Raw genomic sequence first — 27,554 nt, 5'->3', positions numbered from 1 at the left:
GACTCAGAGACGAAATAAAAACTCATGAGGAAATAAGAACACCCTAAAAGGTAATCATCTTTAAGATAAAGAAACCATTTTTATCAAAGGCACCGAGCATGTTTAACAGAAGTTAAATGAAACTAAAAACAAAGCTCACAGCGGAGCACCCCCCAGCCACACTGATCATGGAGTGGTGGCTGCCTGTGTGGCTGAAGGCACAAATGAGGCGCAGTCACCAGTGGTCTGGAACAGACCACCTCCAGTACACAGACTTCCCCCCAATTCTCTTACAGGACGGGAATGAATGCACTCTCTGGTTATAGGGCGTCCTTGGAAACGAACCATGTTGGTACCCAGAGCAGGAGTGACATGTTTCCACACAGCGGGGGGAAATGGGACTGGGTGGGGGGAGGGATGCCCCACGCCACCCATCCATAAAACTCCAGCTGTCACCACACAGTGCCTGGTCTAGGGGGAGGGATAAGCTGCCTCCTCTAGGAACCACTTATCACGGGGATAAATTTAACAGTGCGGTGTGACCAACAAACCAAGGATAAGAGGCTGGAACCACAGGGGTCGCCACCCTCCAGAGGGATAACGTGCCAGGGCTGTGTGTGAGGCAGGGAGGCAGGAGCTCAGAAGGTATTCCTGGTTCAGTTGTGCTGATCTTCTGGAGGGACACGTCATCCTTGACCCTCTCTGGGCAGGTGGGTGACAGTTCCCCTCAACTCTGCAGCAAAGATTCTCCTGCCTCCGTCCCACATGGTGCTGGCGTGACAGGGTATGCTTCATTTGGGCCAGATGTTCACATCACTGTGAGTCTGCTAAGAACACAATTCTCTGTGTGTCCTAGCGAAGGAGCGGCTGTTGGAATTTGGTGGGTGACGGAGAGCCGACATTGTCCTAACCCGAACCCTCACCCCAGCCAGACGGTCGGCGAAGGCGGAAAGACATTCACTCCAGCCCCGTGGGCAGGTCCTTGGGTTCCAAATCAAACTAAATCAACAGCTTCAGCAGATGTAGATCCGTGGGACGGTGGGGACGGGAAAGAAGATTCAAGGTGTACGTGTGCCACGCCGGCTATTAAAAAGTTATGCGCGATTTCAAGATGAAAGGCACCAGAGGCTTCTGAGAGGAGAGGAGCCCTCTTCTTCCGGGACTTAACGAGACGGAACTCACTGAAGCTTCTGACTCGGCTGGATATTAATTGAGTCAAAGTCAATGACAATCTTGCTGTACTTGGGGGTGAATTTTCTAAACATGAAAAACAAAATATATACAGGAATTATCCAACGAGTAGTTAAAAGTGATTTGTTTATTTCAGCTTCAACTGTATTTCCAGGGCAGAGAAAAGAAATATCCTGGGATTCGCTTGATATCTTATCTCTATAGGAGCCAATTATAGTGCCCCATACAGAGAGGAACACAGAGCAGAAGAGGCTAAGACAAGATCGATGCATGGGGTGGCTCGGCTTGTGTGTTCCTCAGCTATCCGAGTTCATGAATTATCCGGGAGTCAAAGGATTTCTAACAAGTTAGCAGCACCCCATGATATCCGATTACAGTTTCCCTGTCATATTTATCTTATTTTCTAGGAAATCGCGGCAGCCAACTTGCGTTGCTCTAAAAGCAAACACAGTACACTTTCTTTTGCATCTGAGCTATAGAAAGACAACTCGCAGAAGCGGGGGCAGGGGGATTTTCTAAATCAAGCTCTATGAATGCAGATGTGGCTACCCTAACTGAAGATACTTGGGGACTTTTTCAAACAAGTAAATAAGAGAGCCCGTAAGTAGCGTTCCTCCATGGTCTCCGCTTCAGTTCTTGCCTCCAGGTTTTGACTTTACTTACTGCCCTGGCTTCCAGGATGCTAGACTGTCACCCGTAAGCCAAACAAAGCCTTTATTCCCCAAGTTAGTTTCAGTCAGTGTTTTATTAAAGCAACAGAAAGCAAACTAGGAACATACAAGGCACAATAATTCAAGACACGCATCCTGCAAAAATCATGGTTCCAACTGGGTATGGTAGGTGGTGCCACTCGGGAGACTGAGGCAGGAGGCAGCCTGGGTTACACACAGCAAACTCAGGGGCAGGCAGCCTATTCATACAGAGACCCTGTCTCAGAAAACAAAGAAACTACCCCACATCTCTAATTAAGACAACCCACGGGGCAAGTCACCCATCCTACAAGTCTTTTTTTTTTTTTTAAGCTGAGGATCGAACCCAGGGCCTTGCGCTTGCTAGGCAAGCGCTCTACCACTGACCCCAACCCCGTCCTACAAGTCTTATCACAGCTGGCCAGAAACACACTTTGCAAAGCTTCCCGTTCTGAAAACAGTTTTCTGCTGCTCATAAAAGATGGGAAAATGCACCAGTGAAAACATAATCTTCACTCTGCAAAGGATAATCAGACATCGCAAGGGCTTCCTCTCTTAATTCAAACCGTCGTTCAGGAAAGCATTCCTGGTGTCTCACCCTGGCAGGCCGCTTTCGTCCTAAACTATCTCCACCAGCGCCCTCACATATGCAAGATTCATAAAGGCCTGGCAGGGCTTGCACAGAAGTGGTGAATTTTTCAATTTCTTGCTACTTGCATAATTAGCCTTCGAAAGTCACTCATATTAAAATGTAATCATTAAACAGGCTGTCTCCAGATATTTTTTTTTACTCCTCCATACCTAAAATAATCTTTAGGGGCCTATGCCGTCACATTCCAAAGACATTGCCACCACGTGTGGGGACACAAGACTTCAGGCCAGGCCACGCGCATTTCTGCACCACTTCCCCGACCTACCTGAACGTAACGCCGGCCATTTTAAACAAGAGTCTAGCGGCCGTAGTCTCCTCACTGTCGTGGTATTTATCCGACATGAAAATGACTTCTTTTATACCTGAAAAGGTAAGAGTGGAAGATATGCACGGACACAAAATTCAAAAGACAGGCAAAAGAAAGAGAGCCCCGCGCCTGTGATTAATTACCTTTTTCGAGGGAACTTGCAGACAATGTCCAGTTACTGAGCTACTCATCTATGGCTTCCCAGAACAGTAGAGGGGACTGTATTTAATCTGCCTTCCAGTCTTTATGGATTTTTTTTTTAAATATACAAATGAAAAGTGAAAACATGTCAAGCTGTCAAGCCGTGATCTAATTAACAAACTTTCTTTATGGCGGGTAAGCAACTCTTCTTTATTTACAAAGGAACTACTCAACTCAAGGAGTGGGAGGGTGCTGGCCAGTCCAGAGGTCAGCAGCATTAGGCATCCAAGAAAGGTTCAGCTCTCACTGTGCAGGGCAGGTCTGCCTCACAATCCCCCTAGGCAGCACGAAGCCCAGCCGGGATTCCTAAGTGCCTTCTCCTCAGGGCTGCTCTGAACCCCCTTCAGAAGGGATGAGCCCACACACCGCTCTGAGCATGCACCTGCTGCCAACCTCTTCGCCTGTGACCAGCAAAGGAGGCACCCCCAAAAGACAGGTTAATGGCAGCAGTTTCATGGGCACCCACGGCTGGGGTCAGCTACCAGCCGACTTCTGCTCTGACACCCAGGGGGCTCATGATAAACAGCCCCTTTAGCCCACACATGTGGCTAAACATGCTAAGTCTTTAAATCTCAAACTGAGAGCTTTATGGAGGTAAAGCGTAGCTCACTCTTAGATGGGACAGTTCAAATACAGGTGCAATACACAGACTACAACTTGGTAGGTTTACGGCGGCTCTGGCATAATAAAAGAAAAGCTCAGAGTAACATTTGAGTCTCATGGTATTTATATGCAAAGATATGCTTAGATCCTCAAATATCTACCACGTATTAGATACAAATTAAAATTTGATATACAGACTCCCAGCTGACCTTGTTTCTGACAGAAGTTCATTTCCCTCCCTCCCCCTCCTAATCTATGCACAATATGTCAGAGAATGGCAAATTGACAGTAATTATATGCAATGCCTGTGTTGTTTTTTGGCAGCTTGCAGTTTAAGAAGTTGCAAACTAAATTAAAAACATGCTAAGAATCACAGAGGATGCAATTAGTCTTAGAATACCTGGCACCACTCAAAAACAAAACATGGCAAATATCCTGCAAAGTTGATAGTGCAATTAATTTAGATCTAAACAATAACAACTTCAGATCAAACACACCTGCGCGGATTTGCTGACGCGCAGACCCCAATGCAAATGTGACAAATGGGAAGGCCTGGTTCCTACCTGCCTGGATGATAAGCTTAGCACACTCATTACATGGGAACAAGGCGACGTACATACTGCAGCCCTTCACATCCGCCGAATTCTTGTTCATGATGGCGTTCAGCTCAGCATGGCACACTGCGGAAGAGAAAGAAAAGGGTTTAGGCTGCAGCTCATGGAAGTAAGTCTGTCTCCACCTCCGAAATAGCACAGAATAGACTCAATAAAAATAAATTGATTAGAAACAGCAACCCTGAGACTACCAATAAGGGCCACGTGGTCGGTCTGAGTGGTGATTACCAGGAAGGGGAGGCTGTGGCAGCAGCTGGCCTTGGTGCATGAGCACCTAGAGCACCAGGAGGGACTGAGGTCAAGTACCTTTACCCACCCTAAGCAGAGCAATACCTCACTGCTCCACAAGACCCTGGGGTATTGAAATGCCCACATACAACGGCTCATTTGTGTGTTGATCTGCACACATAGGGATAGTCAGCATGGCTGTTAAGAAGGCAGGGGGGCATAAGGACACAGGAATAAGAAGTGAGGCTGAGAATTTCTATCCTGGGGGGTCTGCTTCCGCTCCTCATGCTCAGCCCTGAGCCCCCCCCCCGGGGGGGGGGAGGGAGGAAGGGGGGAGGGGAGAAAAGAAAAGAAAGCCAGTGGATAACCAGCTATTATCTGTTTTACAAACACACTCATCCACTTACGGGCAACGAACAGTCAAGTTCTCCACATACGGATCCACCCCACCAAGGATTCCAAAGGATCATGTGAGCATCCTTGACGGAGTTAAGGGACACAAGAAGCACCCTCCTGTCTCTCCCTCGCTACCAAAGCTGATATTCCCTGTCCTGTTAGGGTGGCTGTTGCTACTCCCTAGTCACAGGGCTGAAATAAAAAAAAACTCCAGCACAGAAATAGTTCGGAATCTCTCCGCCTGCCCAGCAGGCTTTCCACCTGAAGGTTTTGGGTGCGTTATCTACAACTACCCTGCATACTCCTTATGACAATTACGTGAATATTTATCCCCAGAGGAACTTCCAAGTTCGTATTTATTCCGTACTGGAGAGTAATGGTCTAGCCTTGGGAACTTTTTAAAGAAAATCCCCAGATGACTCAAATGTGCAAACAAATTTGGGAAGCCCTGCTCTACAGGCTTCCCTGAGATCCCAACATATATTCCACACACAATACTAAAACAAGCACCCGCAGCGTGAATTGAGTCTCTGATCATGGTCCAAACCATACATAATTCCTAGAAAACAAGTATGGCTGCCTCCAAGGATTTCCTCTACCCTCCATCTCCAGTCACCAGCTTGCCATATTCAACTTTCATCAATTGAGGCTGTCTGTGCACACTGGCCTAAGCTCACGACCTTGGACATTTCAATCACTACTTGCTCACAGAGTCAGGCACATTTATTGAGAATCTATTCAGGGTTAGAAGGATGAAGGAGGCACATTTATTGAGAATCTATTCAGGGTTAGAAGGATGAAGGAGGCACATTTATTGAGTTAGAAGGATAAGGACCAGCCTCCTGGTTTTGCATGGAACAGCAACTACTTTTATAGTAGTAGCCAGGCAGTGTTTTACCAGGAAGCTAAGCGAGAGCTCTCTCAGGAAATGTTTGTGCATACCAACATCCTCAAACTGGGAATTAATTCCATGTATTAAGAGTTCTCAGCATGAGTGAAAAAAGGAATCGTGTCTGGCAATACAGGGAGCTAAAGGAACAATCTGTGATTCATCAAATCACAGACCATGAGAGAGCAAGGGCTGGCCAGTGGGGCTTGAGTCCAGTCTCACTGCCTGGTAAACTCCAAGGTCATGGGAAGACAAAAGAGAGCTCAGAAAGGGTTGGAGTGGCCACATGGCCAGTGGACTTCAAGAGGTATCCATGGCCCCTTCTCCCCTGGTGACCAAGACGGCAGGGTGGAATCACAGAGTTTAACACACCGCTCAGTGTTAAAAACCATTAGCTATAATTGTTTCCTCTATGCCCCCCTTGGGGGCAGAGCCTTGCCCTCGAAGTTCTTTGTAGCTCCCCCGAGCCTAATGGCATGCCAGGAACATAATGGTGTTAAATATTTATGGAATAAATAAAGGAGGAAATGCAGATCCCAGTTATTGATGGTGACGTTGGGAAACAGCAAAAGTTCTCTTCTGTTCAGATGTCAAAAATGGGCTTTCCTCATCTAAGAAGTGTTGTGTGAATGGTGCCGGAGTTCACACTCAGAACTTGGAAGACTCCAACGTGTGATCACACAGCATTCTGGTATCCTCCTCCTGAAGAACTGCCACAGCAACCACACCAGAACCAAGTTTATCATTTGTGGAAATCACCCGAAGAAACAGACCACCTCGGGTAACACCTGACACGGCAGGAAACGGGCAGTGTGCAGACATAAGACACAGGATTCTAAACAGGCATCCTTTATCCTATCAAAAGTCACGGAAAATGCAAAGCTGCTCACTAAGAGAGGATGAGGTCTGCGGGGTGACATGAATGAATGTGGGCTCACACCCCACAAGCTTACACCTTCAAAGTCAAATGACTGAATGATCACCAAAAAGAAAACCGTGTGCTCTGAGGAGAGGGGCCGACAGACCCCCACTCTAACTGCTCTTGCTCAGTCCTGCACCTCTTTCAACTTTAGAAACCACAACACACTGTTCCCCAGACTCCCTTCCCTACCAAAGGCCTATCTGACTAATACCAGCCTCCTGGGGTGAGAAGGGATCCAGAGAACCCTCAACCTGGGAGAACCCCCTCAACCTGGGAGAACCCCCTCACCCTGGACCTGCCCATTTCACTCCCACCTTCAATCTCCCCACACCCAATCAGAGCCTCCAATCTTCCCTTGTGACTTTCCCGCCTAACACCTGACTGACGCTCAGGCAGGGGTCTCCACAGCCTCTGTCTGTGGAGAACCACTGAGTTGGGCCTCAGGCCTAGAGCCCCACACTGCCCTTAAGAAGGAACAATGGGCTGGGCAACGTGGCGCACGCCTTTAATCCCAGCACTCGGGAGGCAGAGGCAGGTGGATCTTTGTGAGTTTGAGGCCAGCCTGGGCTACGGAGAGAGATCCAGGAAAGGTGCAAAGCTACATAGAGAAACCCTGTCTCGGGAAAAAAAAAAAAAAAAAAAAAAAAAAGGAACAACGGACCAACCTGAGTGCACTGGAGTGAAATGCTTGGGGCCTCTTTCTCTGCCACCTACAGACATTGAAAGCAGGTAACCTCTAAAGCTGCTGCTTCAAGCCAGAAAGCTTGCTTCAAACCCCCATGCCCAGCCCTTCTGGTGCTGGTCCTGGATAGGAAGGCCACAAATCCAAGCATCTCTCCCCACAACTTTGAAGTCTTCCCTAGAGCAAGGCAGAAGGGGGGAAGGGCTTTCCAGGGGACAGCACCCATGCTCAAGGCCCAGCTTGCCACCAGAAGGTCTCTGAGCTTTCAATAAAGTAAGTGCTCTGTTTACGCAATTAATACCAGCTCTGGGAATGTGTCCTTCGAACCAAAACTAAAATAAAGTAAAAGCAGGCTGAGACACAGTTCTGTTGATAAAGTGAGGTTGGGAGTTCAGACCCCCAAGGATCCACATAAAAGCTGGACACAGTGGTACATGTCTGTAATCCCAAGAACAGCCACACAATCTAGAGATCCAGGGGGCAAGCGGATCTCTAGAAGCCTTCCAGCTGGCCAGTGTGGCTGAGGTCCAAGCCAATGAGCCTCAAGTCCAAAGTGCCTTTAGATGGATACCCAAGGTTCTCCCCGACCTTCACACATAAGCCATAACCCACACCTGTGCGCATACACACCCACCCACCCACAAAGAGATGATGATGATGATGATGATAATGATGATGATGATGATAATAATAATAATAATAATAATAATAAATGGTAAAAGCAATTTTTAAAATATCAAGTCCACTGACTTTTGGCTTTTTCCTAACGTTCCTCCATCCTCCAGGACAAGCTGTCACTAACAAAACAGGGGCTCCTCTCTCGGCCCAGCACAAGGCTGCAGCCCTCAGCCCCGGTGCTGAGTGGTGACTTCCCTCTACCCGGCGTTCTCCCTTCACCACACACACACACCACACACTCATTCCTTCAGCAGAGGTCAGGCGCTCAGTGCTTTAACTTTCTTTTCAAGAGGAAATCATTTCAACAACTGCTAGTCTAATTTTAAAAATAACTGTCTCATTGTAATGCAGATATAACCTCTAGTTTTCTTCTCTCCAATTTTTTTGGGGGGTTAGGGCATATTAATTATACAGAATAATAGGTTTCACTGTGCCCTTTTCATACATGCATAGAACACTCTTTAGTCATATCCGCTCCCTGTATTAACGGCCCCACCCCACCCCAGCCTTTCCCTCCTCTCTCTTCTCTCCCTGATCTGAGTCCTGGTTTCTAACAACCTTTCCTTCTTTCTCATGCCCGCCACACCTCGTGTCTGTCTGTCTGACTGGGGTATTTTGTTTTCAAAGGCATCGTCTTGCTATAAAGCCCTAGCTGGACTAGCACTTACCATGTATCCTGAGCTGGTCTTGAACTCATGACATTGCTTTCTTTAGCCTGAGTCCTGGGATTACAGGCATACGGAACCAAACCCAGCAAGTCACAAAATCAGTTAAGTGGGTTTATTAGCAGGTTTTGCTTGCTTGGTGGTATCGGGGGATACCTAAAATCTGAAGCAAAACTCACAGCACGCCTGTGTCCCAAAACCAACCACGACTGGTTCTGTCTGGCAGTTCTGGTGTGAGATTTTATAAGGACAAAGAACTTAGGACGCACAATGCCGAACAAGTATTCGCAAGGCAGTCCATAGTGTCAAAAAGGATGAATTTTCCCATTATTAACTAGAAATCCATATCTACAGCTAAGTAAAAACTTAAGTCCCCAAATAACACAGATATCCAATAATTCACAAAGGAGTGACAAAAACCCTTTAATTATCCCCAACATCATATAAAAGGAACAAGTGCTGAAAATTCCCGATTAATGCATACAAAGCGTGGGAGTCAGAAGAGGGCCTGTTCCAGGTGAGTATGAGACAATTCATACACTTCGGTCTTTTCTTTCTTTTTTTTTTCTATTACTAACTGTCAGAATTCAGAACTGCATTAACCTTGGCCCACTGAGAAGAGATTGTATAATTAGAAAACTATATTTTTCAAATTCTCTCTCACTGGGGCCTGATTAATCCTCACTGTCTCATGTAGGCGGTTCTGGGGAAATTTGACAAATTAACAGGATGTACTCCATCCTTGTTAGATTTAAGAGATTCAGCATTGTATAGATCTGACTTCCATCACATCTGATGTGAGACTAATACAATATCTATTTTAGACACCAGAACTATCACAGCTACTCAAGTAGACAAGGAACAGAGAAAAAAGAAAAGAAAAACCATCTGAACAATGCTAAACAAATTCTGAGTGCTACACATATAACCTGGTGATCACAGTGTCACCCCCCAGTGACCTTAGTCTCCTGTTGGGACATGAGAAACACTGGAGCCCCATAAAATCTGGACTCCGAAAAAAATTTGTACACACACACACATATCACTTGTTTCTAATCCAAGACAACCAAGACAAGTTTCTCTTTTCTTGGACTTTACCCTGCAATTAGTAACTGACATGAAATGGGGTACCCCAATTTCAGGCAGATTTATACACATTATAAACAAGCGGTCCCGCCTCTGTTCTGATGACCCCACTTTTTTTGTCATTATTCTCCAAATTAGAATCTAAGTGAGTTTACTTCGGGGGGTACCATAGTGTCAGAGCCACTAAGTGTGGGCACATCTCTAGGAACACGGCTAGGTCCACCTCTGCCCTCACTAATGTGCAGATACCGGGTGGAAACTTCCACCAAGGGGAATGGCACACACTTCTCCGAGATCCATTTAAGGAACTTGCTTCCCAGTGTCTAGAACTAAAATGGAGTTTCAACTGCTTATTTCTTCATTATTGAAAGATACCCTGACAAGGCCTCGTATGTCACTGCCAGCCTTCCAGGGACCTCTCCTTCAAGTCAATAATTAACCACAGCCAAGCCCCTGAAGTTACACTACCCAAGACACTGCCTGATGCCAAAGGCTTCCTTTTTTATGGCTACCCCCAAATCTGAAACTAACATTTCTAGAATGTGCTCCCAAACAATGTCACACCTGTGTGGTAGGAGGCATGACTGCTCACAGACCACTAGGGACACCAGGAATGTTAATCACACAGGGCTATCTCCTCAAAAGACAAAATGAATACCTGTTTTTCCATCCAGACGGTTGGGAGTGGATGCTGTTAATGCTGTCTGCAGAGCCAGGCCTCATCCAAACCCCCTCTCCTCCCCCAGAATGCTTATCCCAGACTCTCCTTCCCCAAACCTTTAGCTTTCTCAGTCAATAGAACCCTTCCAGGGGAGAGATGTCAGATGTACTTTATAGCCTGCCGACCTCTATGCCATCTCAGTCAGAAACCACACCAGATCCTATGCCCTAAAGCCACAGAACCCATCTTCATGATCACATGTATTTTGCAAAGGAGTTTTGATGAAGTCACACCTTCATCCTCCTACTGGGAATTAAATTACACAGGAGACATTTTTCCCAAATTGTACCATTTAAATATGCTTACAATAAACCGCCTGGTGTCCGACTCCACAGCAGTGGGTCTCAACCTTCCTAACGCTGCGATCCTTTAACACAGTTCCAATGTCATGGTGACCCCCGACCATAAAAATATTTTCACTGCTGCTTCATAAACTCTCATTTTGTTACTGTTATGAATCGTAATGTAGATATCTGTGTTTTCCGATGGTCTTCGGAAAGATCCGTGATAGAGTCCTTCAATCCCCAAAGGGGTCACGATCTACAGGTTGAGAACCACTGCTCCAGAAGGTTTTGACCCAGGACCAGCTAAGTCCTGCTGACCTGAGCTTCATTGTTTTAACCTGGCCTGGATCATTTCCCTGCTGGCTGTGACACTTGCAAGGGAACCCCCACCCCCAACACACATACACACCTGTACCCAGTCTTCTCCTATAGCAAGGTTTATAAAACTGTAAAGTAGCAGGCTGATAAGTTATCAGGGTTTCCCAAGGATCTGAAGCCCCAGCCTCTCAGAAAGATAATACTCTGCCTTTCTCTGTGCACAGCACATGAAGAACATCTGAAGAACCAAGAGAAACCCTTGCAACAGAACAGAATTATGCTAACGAAGCCTTTGTTACCACAGGTCAGAACTTGGCAGAGAAAATGGATGGCTTCAACCCTAGGAAATCCCCATGATGGGGAAGACTGCTGGGAGATGGACACCAGGGTCTTCTTTTTTTTTGTTTTTTGTTTTGTTTTCGGAGACATGGTTTCTCTGTGTAGCTTTGCGCCTTTCCTGGAACTCGCTTTGGAGACCAGGCTGGCCTCGAACTCACAGAGATCCACCTGCCTCTGCCTCCCGAGTGCTGGGATTAAAGGCGTGTACCACCACCGCCCGGCTAGGGTCTTCTTTGATGAGCAGACATGACTGAGGAGGAGAGCACTTTTGCCTGGCCAGCCAATGGACCATGTGTACAAGCTAATGCCTCTCCCTTCCCCTGGCCCCACATTTAGCCAGTGGCCTTTCTCCTCAGGAGATCATGGAACACAACCTCACAGCCTTCTGGCATCAAGGACACACAGAATTCTTCGAGAGACAAGATAGTATAGCTTGTATGTGCCAATGAAAACAGGAAACTGAGATAATTCGGAGAGGCCCAGCCCTAGGCTGGGAAAATGTCTATTAACTTTCTATTTCCACCCTGTTCCCAGAGAAGAGGTGACGTTGGAAAAGAACCCGGATCTAGAGTAGACGGCACAAGCTACTCTCTCAAAAGCAGCCAAATCCCCCAGGTTCCAAGCAAGGCTCGAACTTCTATAGCACCCACAAACTACCCAAGCTCTACCGCCTGCTGCAGCAACTTCCTGGGGCCACGCTCAGAACAGGACACCCCAGTTCTCAGAGCTGCTGCTGCCTGGCTCTGCCGTTCCCCGCTCCTTCCTCCTTGCGGCACCCACATTGCTGTCCATCACCCCCCACCTCCTCGGTCCCGGACACTGATGGACTTCAGTATGTATGAGCTTCAGCCTTCCAACCAGAGACACAAAAAGAAAAATCCTCCCCCCCCCCCCCCCCCCGGAATCACAATCCAGTAAGAGCACAAGATCCACCTGGTAACTAAAGTTAGTGTTGCTTCCTACCCTGTAGGGTGGCCCCAGAGTAAGCAGGTGACCCTGGGTGGCACACTTCAGCTGGACCACAGGAATGCATGCCTCCCCCCCTGCTGCTCTGTTTCCATCCCATCCTCTACCCCCTTCCTCTGCCTCTCAATAGAGCTGCTGGTAACAACTCAAGGCACCCAGGGGAGCCACTTAGCCCCAATGGTAGTGCTTAGGGCTAAAGACATTTCTGACTGTGGTGTTTCCATTATTGATAATAAGGCCCCCAGAACTCTAATTACATTGCTTCCCTATGTGCTAAGGGCACACAATCAGGTCAGGATGGGGAGGAGGCAGAAATAACTGCATTTTTATCCATGGCTAAGCCAGGCCAACTCCGTTCCTATTGTTCACATGAAATACACGTGTGCATTGCTGAAAAAGTACTGGAAAGGTACCAGGGGCGAGAAAGCACCAGCCACCCTCGGACAGTCTCTCTGTAAATATACACAGCCGGGCTTCAACACTTCCCTCATGGGTCCCCAGCTTTGAAAGAGTGAATTGGGAGTGCACTGGGCACTGGAAGAACAGTCAGGATCCATGTTCTGGGGTTCATTAATTCCAGCTTCAGGCAACCCTGAGCGAATCTCAGCGTGGGGGGCGAGCAGGATAAACTGACCCAACTCTAACTTGGGATTTTCCAATCCATGCAGTCCCTCAAACTGCCCTACATTCCTAGGATGGTCCTCCAGCAGCTGCTCCCAGGCGTCAGCACCCTTCTCCGGCTCCAGCTCTTTCAGCTCATTTTGAACTCATGGGAACCGCTGTACTCACGCTCCAGTGGGGCTCCAGAACTTCTGTGGCTCCTGTCACCTGGTCCCTCTCTGCCCTGGGTGTCCCCACTAAACAAGAGCCTTGGGAAGCCATCCCGTCCCCTGTCCTGAAAACACCTCACCTCTTTTTCCTTCTCTTAGTTTTCCCACTCTAGTGGATGATTTTTATCAACTAACGAATGCCTGATACAAAACAAGAAACTAAAAATAAGAACTCCCGTCTCACAAACTACACGACTCTGTCTCAGTCCCACACGGTTCTATGGTGGGGCCCTGTCTGCGCCACACACTTCAAAACTCTACCTAAATAGTCCCCCACTTCCTCCAACGTGCCCCAATTTGGCTCTGAAGGCTACCACTGCTCAAAGGGCAGTTGGCCACACCAACACCTTGATAAACACAGACTCACTTACACTACAGAACTCTTGGCGGACCTGGGCATAGCAGAAGGCTTCAATCCCATCCCCCACCCTGCCCTCTTTTGCACCCAGCTCTGGGACCCTCCCTTCAGCCACCCTGCTCTTCAGCAGGCCCTTCCTCTTACACCCAACAGCCAGGTGCTGGTACACATCACCCAGGGAGACACTCAAAAGTCCAACCCAGCAGGGAGGGTGTCACCAACCTGGACCGCTTCCCCCACCCCCCCCCCCAGCCCCGTGCACACGTATGTGTGGAAGCCAGAAGCTGACACTGGAGTGTCGTCCATCATCACTTCTGTAACTGAGTTTTTGAGACACAGCCTCTCATTCAACCTGGGATTCGTGGATTTAGCTAGAAAGCTAAGGAGCCCCAGGATGCTCTCGTCTCTGTCCCTTAGCACTGGGGTGACAGATGTGCACCACCACAGCTGGCTTAATGTGGGTGCTAGGGTTCCAAAGTCGGGGCTTCACGCTGTGCCATCACCCCAGTTCCTCACTGAGCATCCTTTAGAAGGGTACTAACCCAAAGCTCTGCCCTCTTGATCAGAGGGCCCCTTAATACCACCACGTGGCGCTGGGCGGCGGCACACGCCTTTAATCCCAGCACTCGGCAGAGGCAGTTGGATCTCTGTGAGTTCAAGGACAGCCTGGGCTACCATGTGAGTTCCAGGACAGGCTCCAAAGCTACAGAGAAACCCTGTCTCGAAAAACCAAAAACAACCACGTAGTCCATGTAAGAGTTAGGGGAGGGACATAGTCAGCCCCAAGCACCAAACAACAATCTTTTAAACCCAACCTCCTCAGCCCACCTTCGCTCTTACAGCCTGGGCTACTTCTTTTCTCGGCACACATCATCCCACCAGGAATGCCTCACCCATCCCCAAACACCAACTTGCCCCACCTGACCCTTCAGATCTCTGCTCAAGTTACTCCCTCGGAAAGGGGCAGCCAATAATGTCGGTTTATTTCTCTCACATTAACATCTACCTCCTCCACAATGAACTTGCAGGTGCTGAGAAAACGGACCAGAGAGCATGTGCATTCTGTTTACTGTTGGCAGAGAGCATGTGCATTCTGTTTACTGTTGGCACAGTCCTGGCATGTAACAAATATACAGGCATGATGTCCCGGAGTAGCGGGCGAATGGATACACGAAAAAGCACTGTGCAAGAACCAATGACTGATAAAAATGTATCTCTAAAGCCCCAGCAACATGACTTGAGAGGCTGGCCTCTTCATGAGCCGACAAACTCAGGCTGACAGCAGAACAGATGATTCGTTAGTATTTATTTTAACTCCCAAAAAGGCGTTAACTCATTTGCAGAGGGGAAAAAAAAAAAAAAAAAAACCAGTCAAGGGTTCCGCTTCCCTTTATTCACCTAAACTCAAAATTAATGTCATTTCAACAAAGTCTTTTAATTGCAGAATTTAAAAATTCATACTCAGTTATCATATTCAATATTTTAAATGTACTATGGCATCTATCATTTGAAAGAAGCAAAGACATCAAATGTGCCCTTCCATCGAGGAGCTGGTGCGCGGCCCTTCAGGTGGTCAGCATTTACCACCGGCGTCTGCCAGGGCCCATCTCTGTCCAGATGAAGATCACTACTGCTTGATTCACAAAAGGGTTTCTCAAGTTCTTTCCCTGATCTTAAAGTCACCTCTTTCCTCCACTCAGGTCATGTGGTCAAACGCATTGTCTCCCGCTTGTATATGGTTCCCAACCTTGTCTAACTAACTTAAGGCCTTTTAATCTCCACATTTGCAGGTAGCCTGTACCCCTTAGCTACTCCCTCCTACTCTTTTTTTTTTTTTTTTTGAGCTGAGGATCGAACCCAGGGCCTTGTGCTTGCTAGGCAAGCACTCTACCACTGAGCTAAATCCCCAACCCTCCCTCCTACTCTTGAACACTGTCTCTAACTGGTTTGTGTTTACCTTAGAACTGCGGAGCTGGAGACGCAGCTCAATGACAGAGAACTTGCCTAGCATGCACAAGGCCCTAGGTTCGATCCCCAACATCCCCAAATGGGATCAAAACTAAAGGAAAAGGGTAAGGGAAGTAAGAAGCCTGAGTCTATCTACTAATTCATCCTCATGTACATAGGACATTCTCCTTGTCACTCACAAACACTTTCATAGCCCACAGCCATGTCTGAGCATGCCTTTCGAATTCAGCAAACTGAGCAACACACACCACACGCCATAGGTTACATGGTTAGTATTTTTTCCTTGAAATTACAGATGGTAGCGTCTTCAGCAATAATCTGTTCCACAAAGAAACGTAGAGGTCGGGAAGGTGAAATATCTCAGCAGGAAAAAGCTGCCACGCAAGCCTGTCAACCTGAGTTCAACCCCAGAACCCACATAAAACCGCCAAAAAGATGCAAAAAGCCAGCTGCAGTTTTATGGACATCTGTAAACCCAGCATTCTTATGGCCAGTGTTCTAGCAGAGGTGGAGACAGGAGAATCATCCAGCAGCTCTCAAAAGCATGCACAGGCACACACAGAGGCAACGCAATTTTTTTTATTAAGCTGAGAGACAGAATGAGACTAAGATGTACACGCCAAATGCCATGTCTAAAAACTCCACTACCACCAGGAATAACCAAAGCAGATGAGGAACCCAGGGCTCCTGACGGCTGGTCCGGGGTCTTTTCACGAGAATGGGATCACTGCTCTTTTCAGTAAACTGGGGTTTCCTGAGCTGATATCACAGACATGCACAACCCCATCCAGACAGAGATGTCTTACAACGGAAAAGCAAAGGGCACAATATAGACATAAACCCTCTGAGAACCAGGTTTTCCTGCCTGTGAGCTGGCTGGTTTTCCATCAACTTGAAACAAGCTAGTCATCTGAGAGGAGGGGGCCTCAGTTGAGGAGATGCCCCCATGAAATCAGGATGTAGGGCATTTTCTTAATTAGTGATTGATGGGGGAGGGCCCAGCCCATTGTGGGTGGGGCCATCCCTAGGCTGGTGATCTTGGGTTCTAGCAGAAAGGCGGCTGAGCAGGCCATGATCCCAACACTCAGGAGGCTGGGAAGGGGGAGTTGCCATAAATTGCCTAGAAGCTAACATTGGCTACATAGCAAGACCCTGTCTCTTGGGGGGGGGGGGCTGTAATTATTATCATCAGAAATTTTCATTTAACCAACTCTCTTGGAAGCACTAACTTTTCTGCAAACCTTTTACTTCAAGGTAGAGTACAAGACTCCACACTTCTGGTCATCAGCCTGAGAGCCGTTACTATGTCCAGCTTCTCTTTGGAATATGGAGACATGGGTATTTTTATGGCAAGGTCTAATCGCCACAGACAGGCATTTTAGCTTTTCCTACATCTGCTCTTTAGAATAGGGATTATTTTGTTACAGAACAGCCTTTCTAGCTATTCATAATGAAATGATCACTGATGCTTTAAATATAATTAACCCTGTGCCAATAAAAAACCAAAAAACAAAAAAAAACGTACTTTATTTGATAGAAAGAAATCAACTACATCAACAAAAATTATTTGTTCCTTCCTGAATTATACCTCAAGGTGAAATAGTCTTATCTCAAGTTGGGTAATATAAATGACAAGGAAAAGACCCAACACAGACCTGAGTTCCCACACCATGGTAGCCTGCCTGCTGGTTCATTAAAAACAATCTACCTGATTTCCATCCTTCACAAGTGTTCAAAAGTTTTTCCATTGGGTTACATTAGTTATTTGCACAGAGGTCCCCAATTAGACCACTGTCGGGCCACAGCTCCTGGACGGCCAGGCAGGCAGGGGAGGAAAGGCAGGAAGCTACATACAAAATGAAATTCTTCAGCGAAAGAGACAGCAAGTCATCAAATGGACGGATCTGCCTAACAAAACCAGAGGGCGTTCGGTTTCAACCGGAAGAACAAATCTGATCTTAATGACTAAGAAGCTCTTAAAAGTGGTGAGGAAGTCACAGCTTTGAGGAGGATCAGCCTCCTAACTTCTTGATAAATTAGTTTCTCAAGTCTAACCTTTTGGATGCCAAAGAAATACATCACACGCATGGCAGTCAGGAAAATGTCAGTGTTCAAGGTGGGGGGGGGGGGGGTAAGGCAAATGGCCACGTAATCACTAAAATGACATCTCTGCATGCTTAACGATATGCTAAACATGAGAAATAAAGATTAAATTTAAATGCAGAATTTAAAGAGGCTTTGCCACACGCTGGCAAAAGTGGTGAAAGTCGCCATGTGGATCTGTCACCTTAATTAATTCCTGGTTTTTTCAACATTTCATTCCCAGCACCACTTTCTCTCTGTGCGAGCGCATGCCTATGCACGCGCATGCCTATGCACACGTCTGTGTGGGTATGCGTGCCTGTGCATACACGGAGGCCAGAGAAGGACCCTGGGTGTCTTACTACATCACTCTCTGCTTTAATTCCCTTGAAACAAGATCACCCACCCAACCTGGAGCGAGGCAGGTGGCTAGCAAGCCCCGGAGACCCTCTTGTCTGCATCTCCCACAGCACTAGGGTTGCAGGGGTATGCAGCTACGCCCTGCTCTTTGTCCTGCGGGCACCAGGCATTTAGACTCAGGAGCATCATGCTAGCGCAGCAGCAAGTGTTCCTAGCTGCTGTACCATCCATCTCCCCAGCCTCGGCAGCGGCAGCACCATGCGTGTTCTTTTTAGAGTATTCCTGCGGAAACAGGAACCGATTCCGGTAGACTCACGGCTCCATTTCTGCCCAGTGCACTCAGAGTGAAGGGGCCGCCACCCACTCCTAGGGACATCGAGACTGGGGTCCCTAACAGGACAACAGGTGATATGGCCAGCATAGCCATCCTGCTGCTTCCTGACCCAGGAAGAGGCATGCTCACACACCAAGTCCTTTTAACAGTAAACGGTGCGGCTGCAAAGAGCAGGGCATCATGGGAGTGTCACAACCACTTTGTAGAATTCCCTGAAGCCCACCAGGCAAAGAACTCGACTCTACCACAGCATGACATCTCTAAACCGTATCATCCAAACTTGCTACAAAACCCCAAGGAACAAGCCATCTCTGACTTACCAAGAGTATTTTGCCTCCATTTTACAAAATGTGGTGTTTTGATGAACTGTGCGTCATTGTAATGAATTTCACAAAAATGTCAGCTGAACACTTCATCGTGAGTTTAGCAACCTACCTCCCCTTCATAAAAATAAAAATCTCCCCGAGTCTTTTTAAATGGCAAATTAGATACATGTGCTACCTCCTGGTTTTTGTTTTTTTTTTTTAATTGTTGCTCATCCGGAAATTGCTCACTTGAACAAGGCTGCCTTCTTCCTGACGCTGACTGGCACAGACATCACACCAGCTTTTGGATTTTTTTCAGAGGTGGGGAAGGAATGAATGGGAGAGAGCAGTTTCTTTAGCAGGGGGATTTTCCTTTTCCCTATTAAAATTTAATCATAATCAAACAGTTTCATGAAGTTTTGATCCTAAGGCTGGAAGGAACGAAAACACCCTTTCAAAAGGCCTCTCTGGAGAGACAGCCCAGAAAAGGCTGTCTTTCTAACACGCTACCAGCATTCTGCGTTTCCCCTTCTCCCCACAAAGCGTCAATCACGGCTGATGACTTCAAGCTTGCGGAATGAATAAAGGGGAATGAAGCTGCATTATCACTGGTAAACTCAGATTTACATGACTTTTCAAGGCTCCCAGCCTTAGTCACTCTGGGTTGCTCTGACAAAACACCACACTGAATTCTTACAGTTCTGATATGACTGGAGGCCGAAGATCAACAACATGTTGACTTCCGGTGAGGGACCAGGTCTAGGTTTACAAGCCACCATCTTCAAGTGGGGGGGGGGGGGGGGGGGGGAAGCAAGCCTTCCCTGGGGTCCCCTTGAAGGGTACACTCCCCCGTGATGACAGTACAGGAAGGCTCAACCTTCAAGGCCTAATCACCTCCCACGATCCCCACCTCCAAACACCATCACTTTGGCATCAGGCTGCCAACTTAGGAATTCCAGAAGCGACAGGCGCAGCCCACCACACCCCTCTGAAGAAACGTGAACGGACGTCATACATATGGAAGTGGCTTTCAGTTTTATACTAGGCCAGGCCACCACTCCCCTCCCCAGGTACTTGATCTCTGCACGACTGAAAAAAAAATAATCAATGTCTTAAAGAAGATGAATTCCACAGCAGACATGCAAAACGCCACAGCAGTCAAAGGCTCTCAAAACAACACAGGCCACTGCTTCAGCTGTCCACCGGAACCAGCTAAGAACCCTATTGGTAAACACAACAAACTCTAGTTACAGACAGAGAAATGAAGCTGGAACTCACCTGGAAACCTCCTCTCTGCTAGCTAGCTTTCACAGTGCTGGAAGGTTCTATGCAGGCCACAGAGAGAGAAAAGCCATCAATGGTATTACCCAACAGTGAACCAACTCCTCACACTAGAGTACCAACCCTCCAGGCCAGATGGACCACTGGTAAAATAGTGGCCTGAGGTTATGGAGATAACCAGTCACTCCTGGAGTGGATGTGTGGCCAGCTCCACAGGAGGGAATTCATGTTCCACACCATAAGCTTGGACAAAAGCTCTTGGTGAAGGAGGAGATGACCCTGGAGAGGACCCTACTACTACTGTCTTGCTAAATGGGCATGTTGTCAAACTCTATTCTAAATATTCATGTTTATACATGTAGATAAATGCTGACCTTAACCTTGGCCACACAAACTTCTCTGTGCATTAGTCAATAGTTCATGCAGACACTAACAACTGATCAAAGTATGGAGATAAGGTGACTATTGGGTGCTCAGTGCTAGATGGGACATCCGTATCAACACTTGCCCCCACCAAGGCTCAGGACATACCTCAGAAGGGGAGGCGGAAAGAATGTAAGAGGTAGGCAATGGGGAGATGCGCTGTGACATGTCTTCTGGATATGGCATGACTGTCATACTCAGGAACCCACCGCAGCTGTGGTTACCTGCACAGGATTGGTCCGCTGAGATCAGTCAACATTTGAACCGGCACCACTAACTGTACTCAGTGGGTTACCAAAGATAAAAGCGAGGAAATGAAGGAGGGAGGCAGACATTTTAGGGTGTCTGGAGGACAAGTAAAAGACATACCATTAAATACACACACACACACACACACACACACACACACACACACACACACACACACGAAAGAGACCCTGCCCAGGAACCAGATGTTACTCTGTTGGTTAAGCGGCGGTGCTTGTGGCTGGCTGCGGCAGCCATGCCGACCAAGGAGAGTGCTGGATGTATCAGTGATGAAGAGTCACGAGCATGGTTACCTTTCTAGAGCTTTATTGGGAGAGAAAGTGGGGGAGAGAGAGAGAGAAAGAGAGAGAGAGAGAGAGAGAGAGAGAGAGAGAGAGAGAGAGACCCCACTCATGGAGGGGGAAGAATATGGAAGGAGAGAGAGCAAAAAGAGAGAACACAGAGAGAGCATGCCCACTTTTTAGGCTGGAACGCCGTCCCAGGCTGGTAATTAAGGGCATAATCCTTACACACCCTGCACATGAAACATCACAGAAGGCACTTGGGAAGGGGTAGATGCAGGAGCTGTAGACTTAGACGCCTGTGGAATATACTAGAAAGAACCTAGTGTGGTCCCAGAACTCTTCCCAAGCAAGCACATGTAAATGCCATCTGATAAATAAGATATTACTGTAAATCCTGGTGACATGATTCAGACCTTTGGTCATTAAAGATCTGAAGCTTTTCTATTTAGATGAAGGTCTCAGTATCAGACACTTTCCCCATTACAGTAACAGTGTCCCTGACAGAATCATCTTGTCACACTAGAAAAGGCACAAGGACAGGACCAGCTCCTGCCTGTGGAGGCTGGAACCCCTTGCTTACATCATGGAGGATAACAAATACAGAAGGAGGAAGGCTGGAGCTCAGCCTCCCTCCTTTCCTCAGCCCGGGGGAGGTGCCACTCACATTCCAGGGCAGGTCTAACCCTTTCAACTACTCCTCTCTCACAGACAGACACACCCAAAGGTGTGCCTCACAACCATACCTGACCTTTCTTAATCCAACAAAGTGACAACAGAAATTTGTCCTTACAGACCTGCCGACTTAGCAGTTAAGAATGATTTCTAAGGGTTCCATGTATTGTGGGGGGGCCCAAAACAGCTTGACCATACAGTTGCCATGATAGGCTTGGAAGCCCAGACACAGCTTCTGTGACAGGCTTACTTAAGGCAGATAACACCCAGACCCAGGAAAAGCCATAAGCTGACCCTACCCAGGGAGGGCCTACATCTAAGAGGAAGTACCTGACATCTCAAACATTCCAACCATTCGAAAAAGTTAGATAAGGTGGCCAGATGTCCCTGAGTCTAGCACACACCTTTTTCTGTTTTACAGATAACCCTGGACAAATATCAGCCAATCAGGGTCCTAAGCCTGGATATCCCCTCCCCGCCAACCTCTGCTATGATAAAAACTCTATCCGGTCTGAGCTCAGGGCTCTCTGATCTCACCATTGCACCAGACAGAGAGTCCAAGCTCTGGAGCCTGAAAATACAGGCTCTTTGCTTTTACACATGGGATTCGGTCTCTGTGGTGGTCTTTTGGAGGTCCCCTCGATCTGGGCATAACATTATCTATCCTTTCTTGTGGAGAAGCCTGGTCAACATTAACAGATGCGGGGGAAGAAAGGAGTTACAGCATCCAGTTATGGATTAAATATAAATCCTTATTTATTTTATTTTTATATTAAGATTTGTAAGCTTCAACGGAAGTTTGAAAAAATGTCTCTGAACATTCTCCTAGATCCCAGGCAATCTGAACATTCACCCCTCAGTGGCTTGGAAAGCCCTGGAAAGGCAGGACTGAACACAAGTGTACACGTCATTATTTAGACCTAAAGCCCATCATTACATGTGTTATGATGGTAGTAATACTAAATGCCTTTTAAAAACCATTTAATATCTTCTACAACTTTTATGGCACATCAAATTACAAGGTTATTCTCGTGAAAGAAAATTGTCTACACTCTAACACAGCTACACATAAAATGAATAATTGATGAACAAAGGCACAGAGCTCCGAAAACCTGGAGGTATCCCATAGATGACAAAAAATAATGTAGACCGACAACCGCTGCTCAGAAACCCAGCAGCTCCTCAGTAAAGAACAATCAGTGGGTCTGGTTCTTCCTGGGAAGTCGCTCCAAAGGTACCCTCCCCACCCTTGACCAAAGTGACAGCTTCCGAACAAAGCTGGTCACTCTGAGGTTACAGAGCGCCAGGCAGTGGGGAGAGAGGTGTGTGTGCATGTAACTCGTCCAGAGCATTATTACAAACACGCTCAGGGCTCTCAGTGACTGAAGGCACAGGCCCCACTTTGAGAAGTGCCCAGTGACCTACTAGGGACCCTCCACACTGCACTCTACATCCACTGGTATCTTTAGCAACCAGCCTGAGGACCACAGACTGACATTCCATGTAAGAACTCGTCCTCACTGGAGCTCGGGGGAAGGACCATACGTCACTGTCCCGACACCCTGAAATATTGACTGGAGTAAGTCATACATTTCAATGTAGATTTTCAACATATCGACCTTTCCGCTTTGACCGTTCTTAGACGGGACATCGAACTGTACTGTGAAAAATTATTTTTGCACAGACCTCAAAACAACTCATCATTCCCCCCCCCCCCTTTCTTCCCATCAGAGGCTTAGGGAATCAAAACCAGGATGACAAGGTTTCTAAAATATGCAAACACATTCCTTTCGCTAGGCCTGGGGGGATGGGGGGGTTCACACACTGCCAATTTTGTCTGAGATCTTGCCACTCCTACCAGGGGTGAAATTAACTGACTATTCAATCCCCTTAATCAGGAAACTATTCTTTATGCCCTGGAAAAGCATGGATGCTTTGTAGCTGTCTCTATCACCTTTTACTCCTTCAATTCCTTTTTTTTTTTTTCCACAAACATGCAGGATTTGCCTGTAAGCAGTTTAAAAAGAAACTTCTGGGGCTTACTTAAGAAGATTAAGGTCCAAGAACATTAGTAAAAAATACATAAATTAGACTAACGGCAACCATGGACTTCCTCATGAGGAATACCCAGAGGAAAAGCCTACCAGGGAAGAGTCAACAAACCAGACAGGTCTTACATCGACACCTTGTTCTTGATTTCCGGAAGGCACAATCCTTTCCATTTAGACGACCTTAATCTGCTTTGCTTCCAACAGAGTCAATCTGTTCATTCTCAGACATAAATACCAGGTGTAATGTTACAAAAAGTCAGAAACGGAAATATGCCACCCAATGTGGCTCTCTTCTGGAATTAGCTACCCAGAGAGAAAAAGCAAAGCTGATTCTCCTCCTCCACGGGTCTCTGGAGGGATTCAATTCCCACTGGGGCAAAGACTGGAGGACGAGCCTGCTAGGGTATCAATCTGCAATGTCCCCTACAGGCTTATGTTTTCAGCACCGGGGTCCATAGCCTGTGATGCTATTTTCAACAGTGTACAGCTTTTAAGAAATGGGGTTTGCCTAGTCAAATGGCTCATGGATGGTGGACCTTTAAAGGTTATACCTCCCCACAGCTCTGTAGAGGTTGGCTTCTGGTCCACAGGCTGTGAACTAACACTTCCTTACACTTCCGGGGCCAAGGACAGAGACAACCCAATGCCATCCCCGCCATGATGGACTTAGAAACGGAGCATCCCATGAAACCTTTTCTCCCCTAAGTCATTTTTGTCTGTTTGGTCACAGCAACAGTAAACTAACACAGCACCTCTCCTAATTTCAAGGTAAGCAGCCAAAGAGCCAAGGCAAAGGTGTTCCTTTCTACACTGCTGCCTTTGGTTTTGAACATAGCCCATGATGGCACCAGAGACCCAGGCAACAGAAAGAGGAGCTGCACCATCCACCTCCTGATGCTCAGCTCAGTCTGGTACCAGCTTCCCAGAGATGAACTTGACTCGTTCTTAAGAGGCTGAATGTATCCTGTCTCTCAGCAGAGCAAGGGGAAAGCCCTGCCTGGTTAGCAGAAACACCACTTGGCAAACTGATTCTGCTTTCCCAAAGTAAAGAAATGACCTACAGAGCCACGGGACCTGGGTCCCTGCTCTCTCTGCAAAGGGCCAAGGCCTTCATTGCATACTACAGGCTCTTAGGCCACTGTGAAACATTCCAGACTCACAAAGGCAGCAAGGCCCAAGACCTCAGGGCCAGCTTGCATAACAATGACCAGGCTTCCATCAGTGGCTGTCTTTGAAACTTTAGGAATGGGCACAGGAGGGGCTGGAGGGATGCCTCAGCTCTTAGCAGCACTTGCTGCTCTGGAGGTGGACCCAGACTGGGTTCTCAGCACCCACATCAGGCAGGCCCACAAATGCCTTTAACTATAGTTATAAGGGGACCCAACACCCTCTTCTGGCCCCTGCAGTCACTTGTAACTATGTATTGCGAGATAATGTGATGACATTGTGTAAAGATATGTCACTGTGATTGGTTTAATAAAAAGCTTATTAGGGGAGCGGGATTTAGCTCAGTGGTAGAGCACTTGCCTAGCCCTGGGTTTGGTCCTCAGCTCTAAAAAAAAAAAAAAAAAAAAAGCTTATCGGCCAAAAGCTAGGCAGGATTTTCAGGGCAGAGAGGACACTGGAAAGGAAGAAGGGAGGCAGACAGCATGGGCTTTACAAAGTAAAGGTAACGGAGCCATGTCAAAGAACACAGATTAAAAAATATGGTCGGGCAGTGGTGGTGCACAGCCTTAATCCCAGCACTCGGGAGGCAGGGCCAGGCGGATCTCTGTGAGTTCGAGGCCAGCCTGGGCTACAGAGTGAGATCCAGGACAGGAACCAAAACTACACAGAGAAACCCCAAAAATTAATTAATTAATTAATTTTTAAAAAAGATATGGGTTACTTTGGGTTATAAGACCTATTTAGAAACAAGCCTAAGCTATCGGCCAAGCTTTCATAACTAATAAGATGTCTTTGTGTCTTGATTTGTATGTTCACTAGAACAGAGAAAGACTCATGTTGTGCAAAAAAAACTCATGCAGGTACACATACATGCACATAAATAAAAAAAGGAGATTAAAAAAAAAATCAAAGAATTAATTAAAACATTATTTAAGGGTTGGGGATTTAGCTCAGTGGTAGAGCATTTGCCTAGCAAGCACAAGGCCCTGGGTTCGATCCTCAGCTCAAAAAAAAAAAAATATTTAAAAGAAAGAGTAACAGGAAGAATTTATAAAAAAAAAAAATTACATTTTTCCCCCTTTCCATCTGTTGATAACTAAAAGGGAAGACTAATGAAGCCCTCTTCAGGCTCTAACAGGAAACAGGATGGAGTCTGAGGCTCCCTTACCATACGGGTATTTAGTATCCAGCTTATTTTCTGCTGTTCTCCTCCAAGGCAACAGGTCATCACTGCACCCATTTGGCATTCCATTGTACCCGATCCCAACAATCTTGTTTTCTGTATTCACAATGCAGGCTCCGACCTAGAGAGAAACATTGCCCAAAGGTTTGGTAACTATGAAAAGCTGGTGTGCCGCTGGGCAGGTAGCACAGAAGCATGGGAGAAGACCCTATGAAAGGCAGCAGATTACCTCTGCAGTGTTTAAGCTGCCAGAAGTCCATTTCCTAACCTGCTCTTTGTGTACATCTCCACAAGCATCTGAACATCCTCCCACAAAACCAATTTACCTGGGAACTTGGATCCTTGCTCCTTTGGGCTGATAAGAAGGCCACCGCCATGAAATACTCAGGCCATTCCAGATAGTCATCCCGTTTTTTGCAGGAAATATCACTCATGTTGGGTCTAGAAGTCATATACCACTAAACATGGAGAAGAACGACCGTCAATCTGCTTTCTGAGTCAATGCATCCGTCCTGAGCCGTACTTCACTGAGTAGAAATCACAATGGGGTCCCCACCTAGACTTACGAACTTCACTTCTAGCTAAAGCAGGCATCAGCATTTTACAGACCCAGAACTCAGTAAATTTGCCCCCCAAGCCTAGTGTAGATAGGTAGGTAGGTAGATAGGTGATAGAAAGACAGATAGACAGACAGACACATAACATTTGAATGAGGCCAGTTGGGGAACTAACCGGGTGATTTTTCCCTTTCCTTTCTCCTTTGTTCCTACAAATAAATCAATTAATCAACTCTGAGAACTGAATCAAATGGAAGAAAACGCTAATACTAAAGCCAGGTTCTGTAACATGGGCTTTTGGACCAGACCTAGATGGTCTCTACAATGTGGGGAGGAGTTTTGAAAGGGTGGGAGGAGGCAGAAGAACTTCAGCTAAAGAGAATCCTTTCAAAAATAAACTAGGTCAGGACCCCCTCCACTGGGAAATCTTAAAGGGGGAAATTTCTCAAACTTCCCCCTTCAGATTACAGGGCAGTAGCTAGCAGTGAGTACACAGGTATCAGGAAGTACAACTAAGAGCCAATGCCCTTGCAACCCTGCTCAAGAGGAAGCCAGGCTGGTTGGAACCGGCTTCCCGCCTGCTTTAAGGTTTGGAGTGGGAGGATGGGAAAGGCAGCGGAAAGGAACACATGTCTCCACCCCGGGGCTGCCCGGGGCTGGCTTCCAAGCTCCTAGGGGGCTCTGTACCCACCCATGAGCAGCTTCAGAAGGAGGACAGTGAGGCTGAGATGTCCCCAGTCCAGGGAGACCCTGCTACAGCCCGGAGAGGATGCACACACACAGAGTCCTGGCAACTGCCCGCCAACTCCGCTCCGGGATCTCCAGTCTCCACCCTCCCCGCCACGTGGGCGCCAGGAGGGACTCGGGGGACACAGCCTCGCTCCTCCGCGGCGAGCCCGCGAGTGGCCGTCCACGTGCGAGCGGAGCGGAGCGCAGTGCGAGCCGGGGGTGCCCCGCGAGGGGACGCGCCGATCCGCCGCCCCACCCCGGGTGCAGACCACGCTGTCTCACCGGCCCGGACC

At 47.4% G+C, this 27,554-nt stretch overlaps 1 protein-coding gene across 1 annotated transcript; it reads right to left on the bottom strand.

Moving 5' to 3' along the window:
- Positions 1 to 27,554, bottom strand: Dctd (dCMP deaminase). The gene is made up of 6 exons (XM_036166733.1): positions 27,224 to 27,554; positions 26,302 to 26,433; positions 25,961 to 26,096; positions 4,186 to 4,302; positions 2,777 to 2,873; positions 1 to 1,236 (listed from the first exon to the last, which is right to left on the bottom strand). The coding sequence occupies exons 2-6, from the start codon at positions 26,425 to 26,427 to the stop codon at positions 1,158 to 1,160; spliced, it is 555 nt and encodes a 184-aa protein (XP_036022626.1). The 5' UTR covers positions 26,428 to 26,433; positions 27,224 to 27,554; the 3' UTR covers positions 1 to 1,157.

This window comes from Onychomys torridus, chromosome 17 (genome assembly GCF_903995425.1).
Source record: "Onychomys torridus chromosome 17, mOncTor1.1, whole genome shotgun sequence".
Classification (NCBI taxonomy): Eukaryota; Metazoa; Chordata; class Mammalia; order Rodentia; family Cricetidae; genus Onychomys; species Onychomys torridus.
Note: the sequence above shows the minus strand (reverse complement) of the source record. Positions and strands in the feature narration are given on the sequence as shown.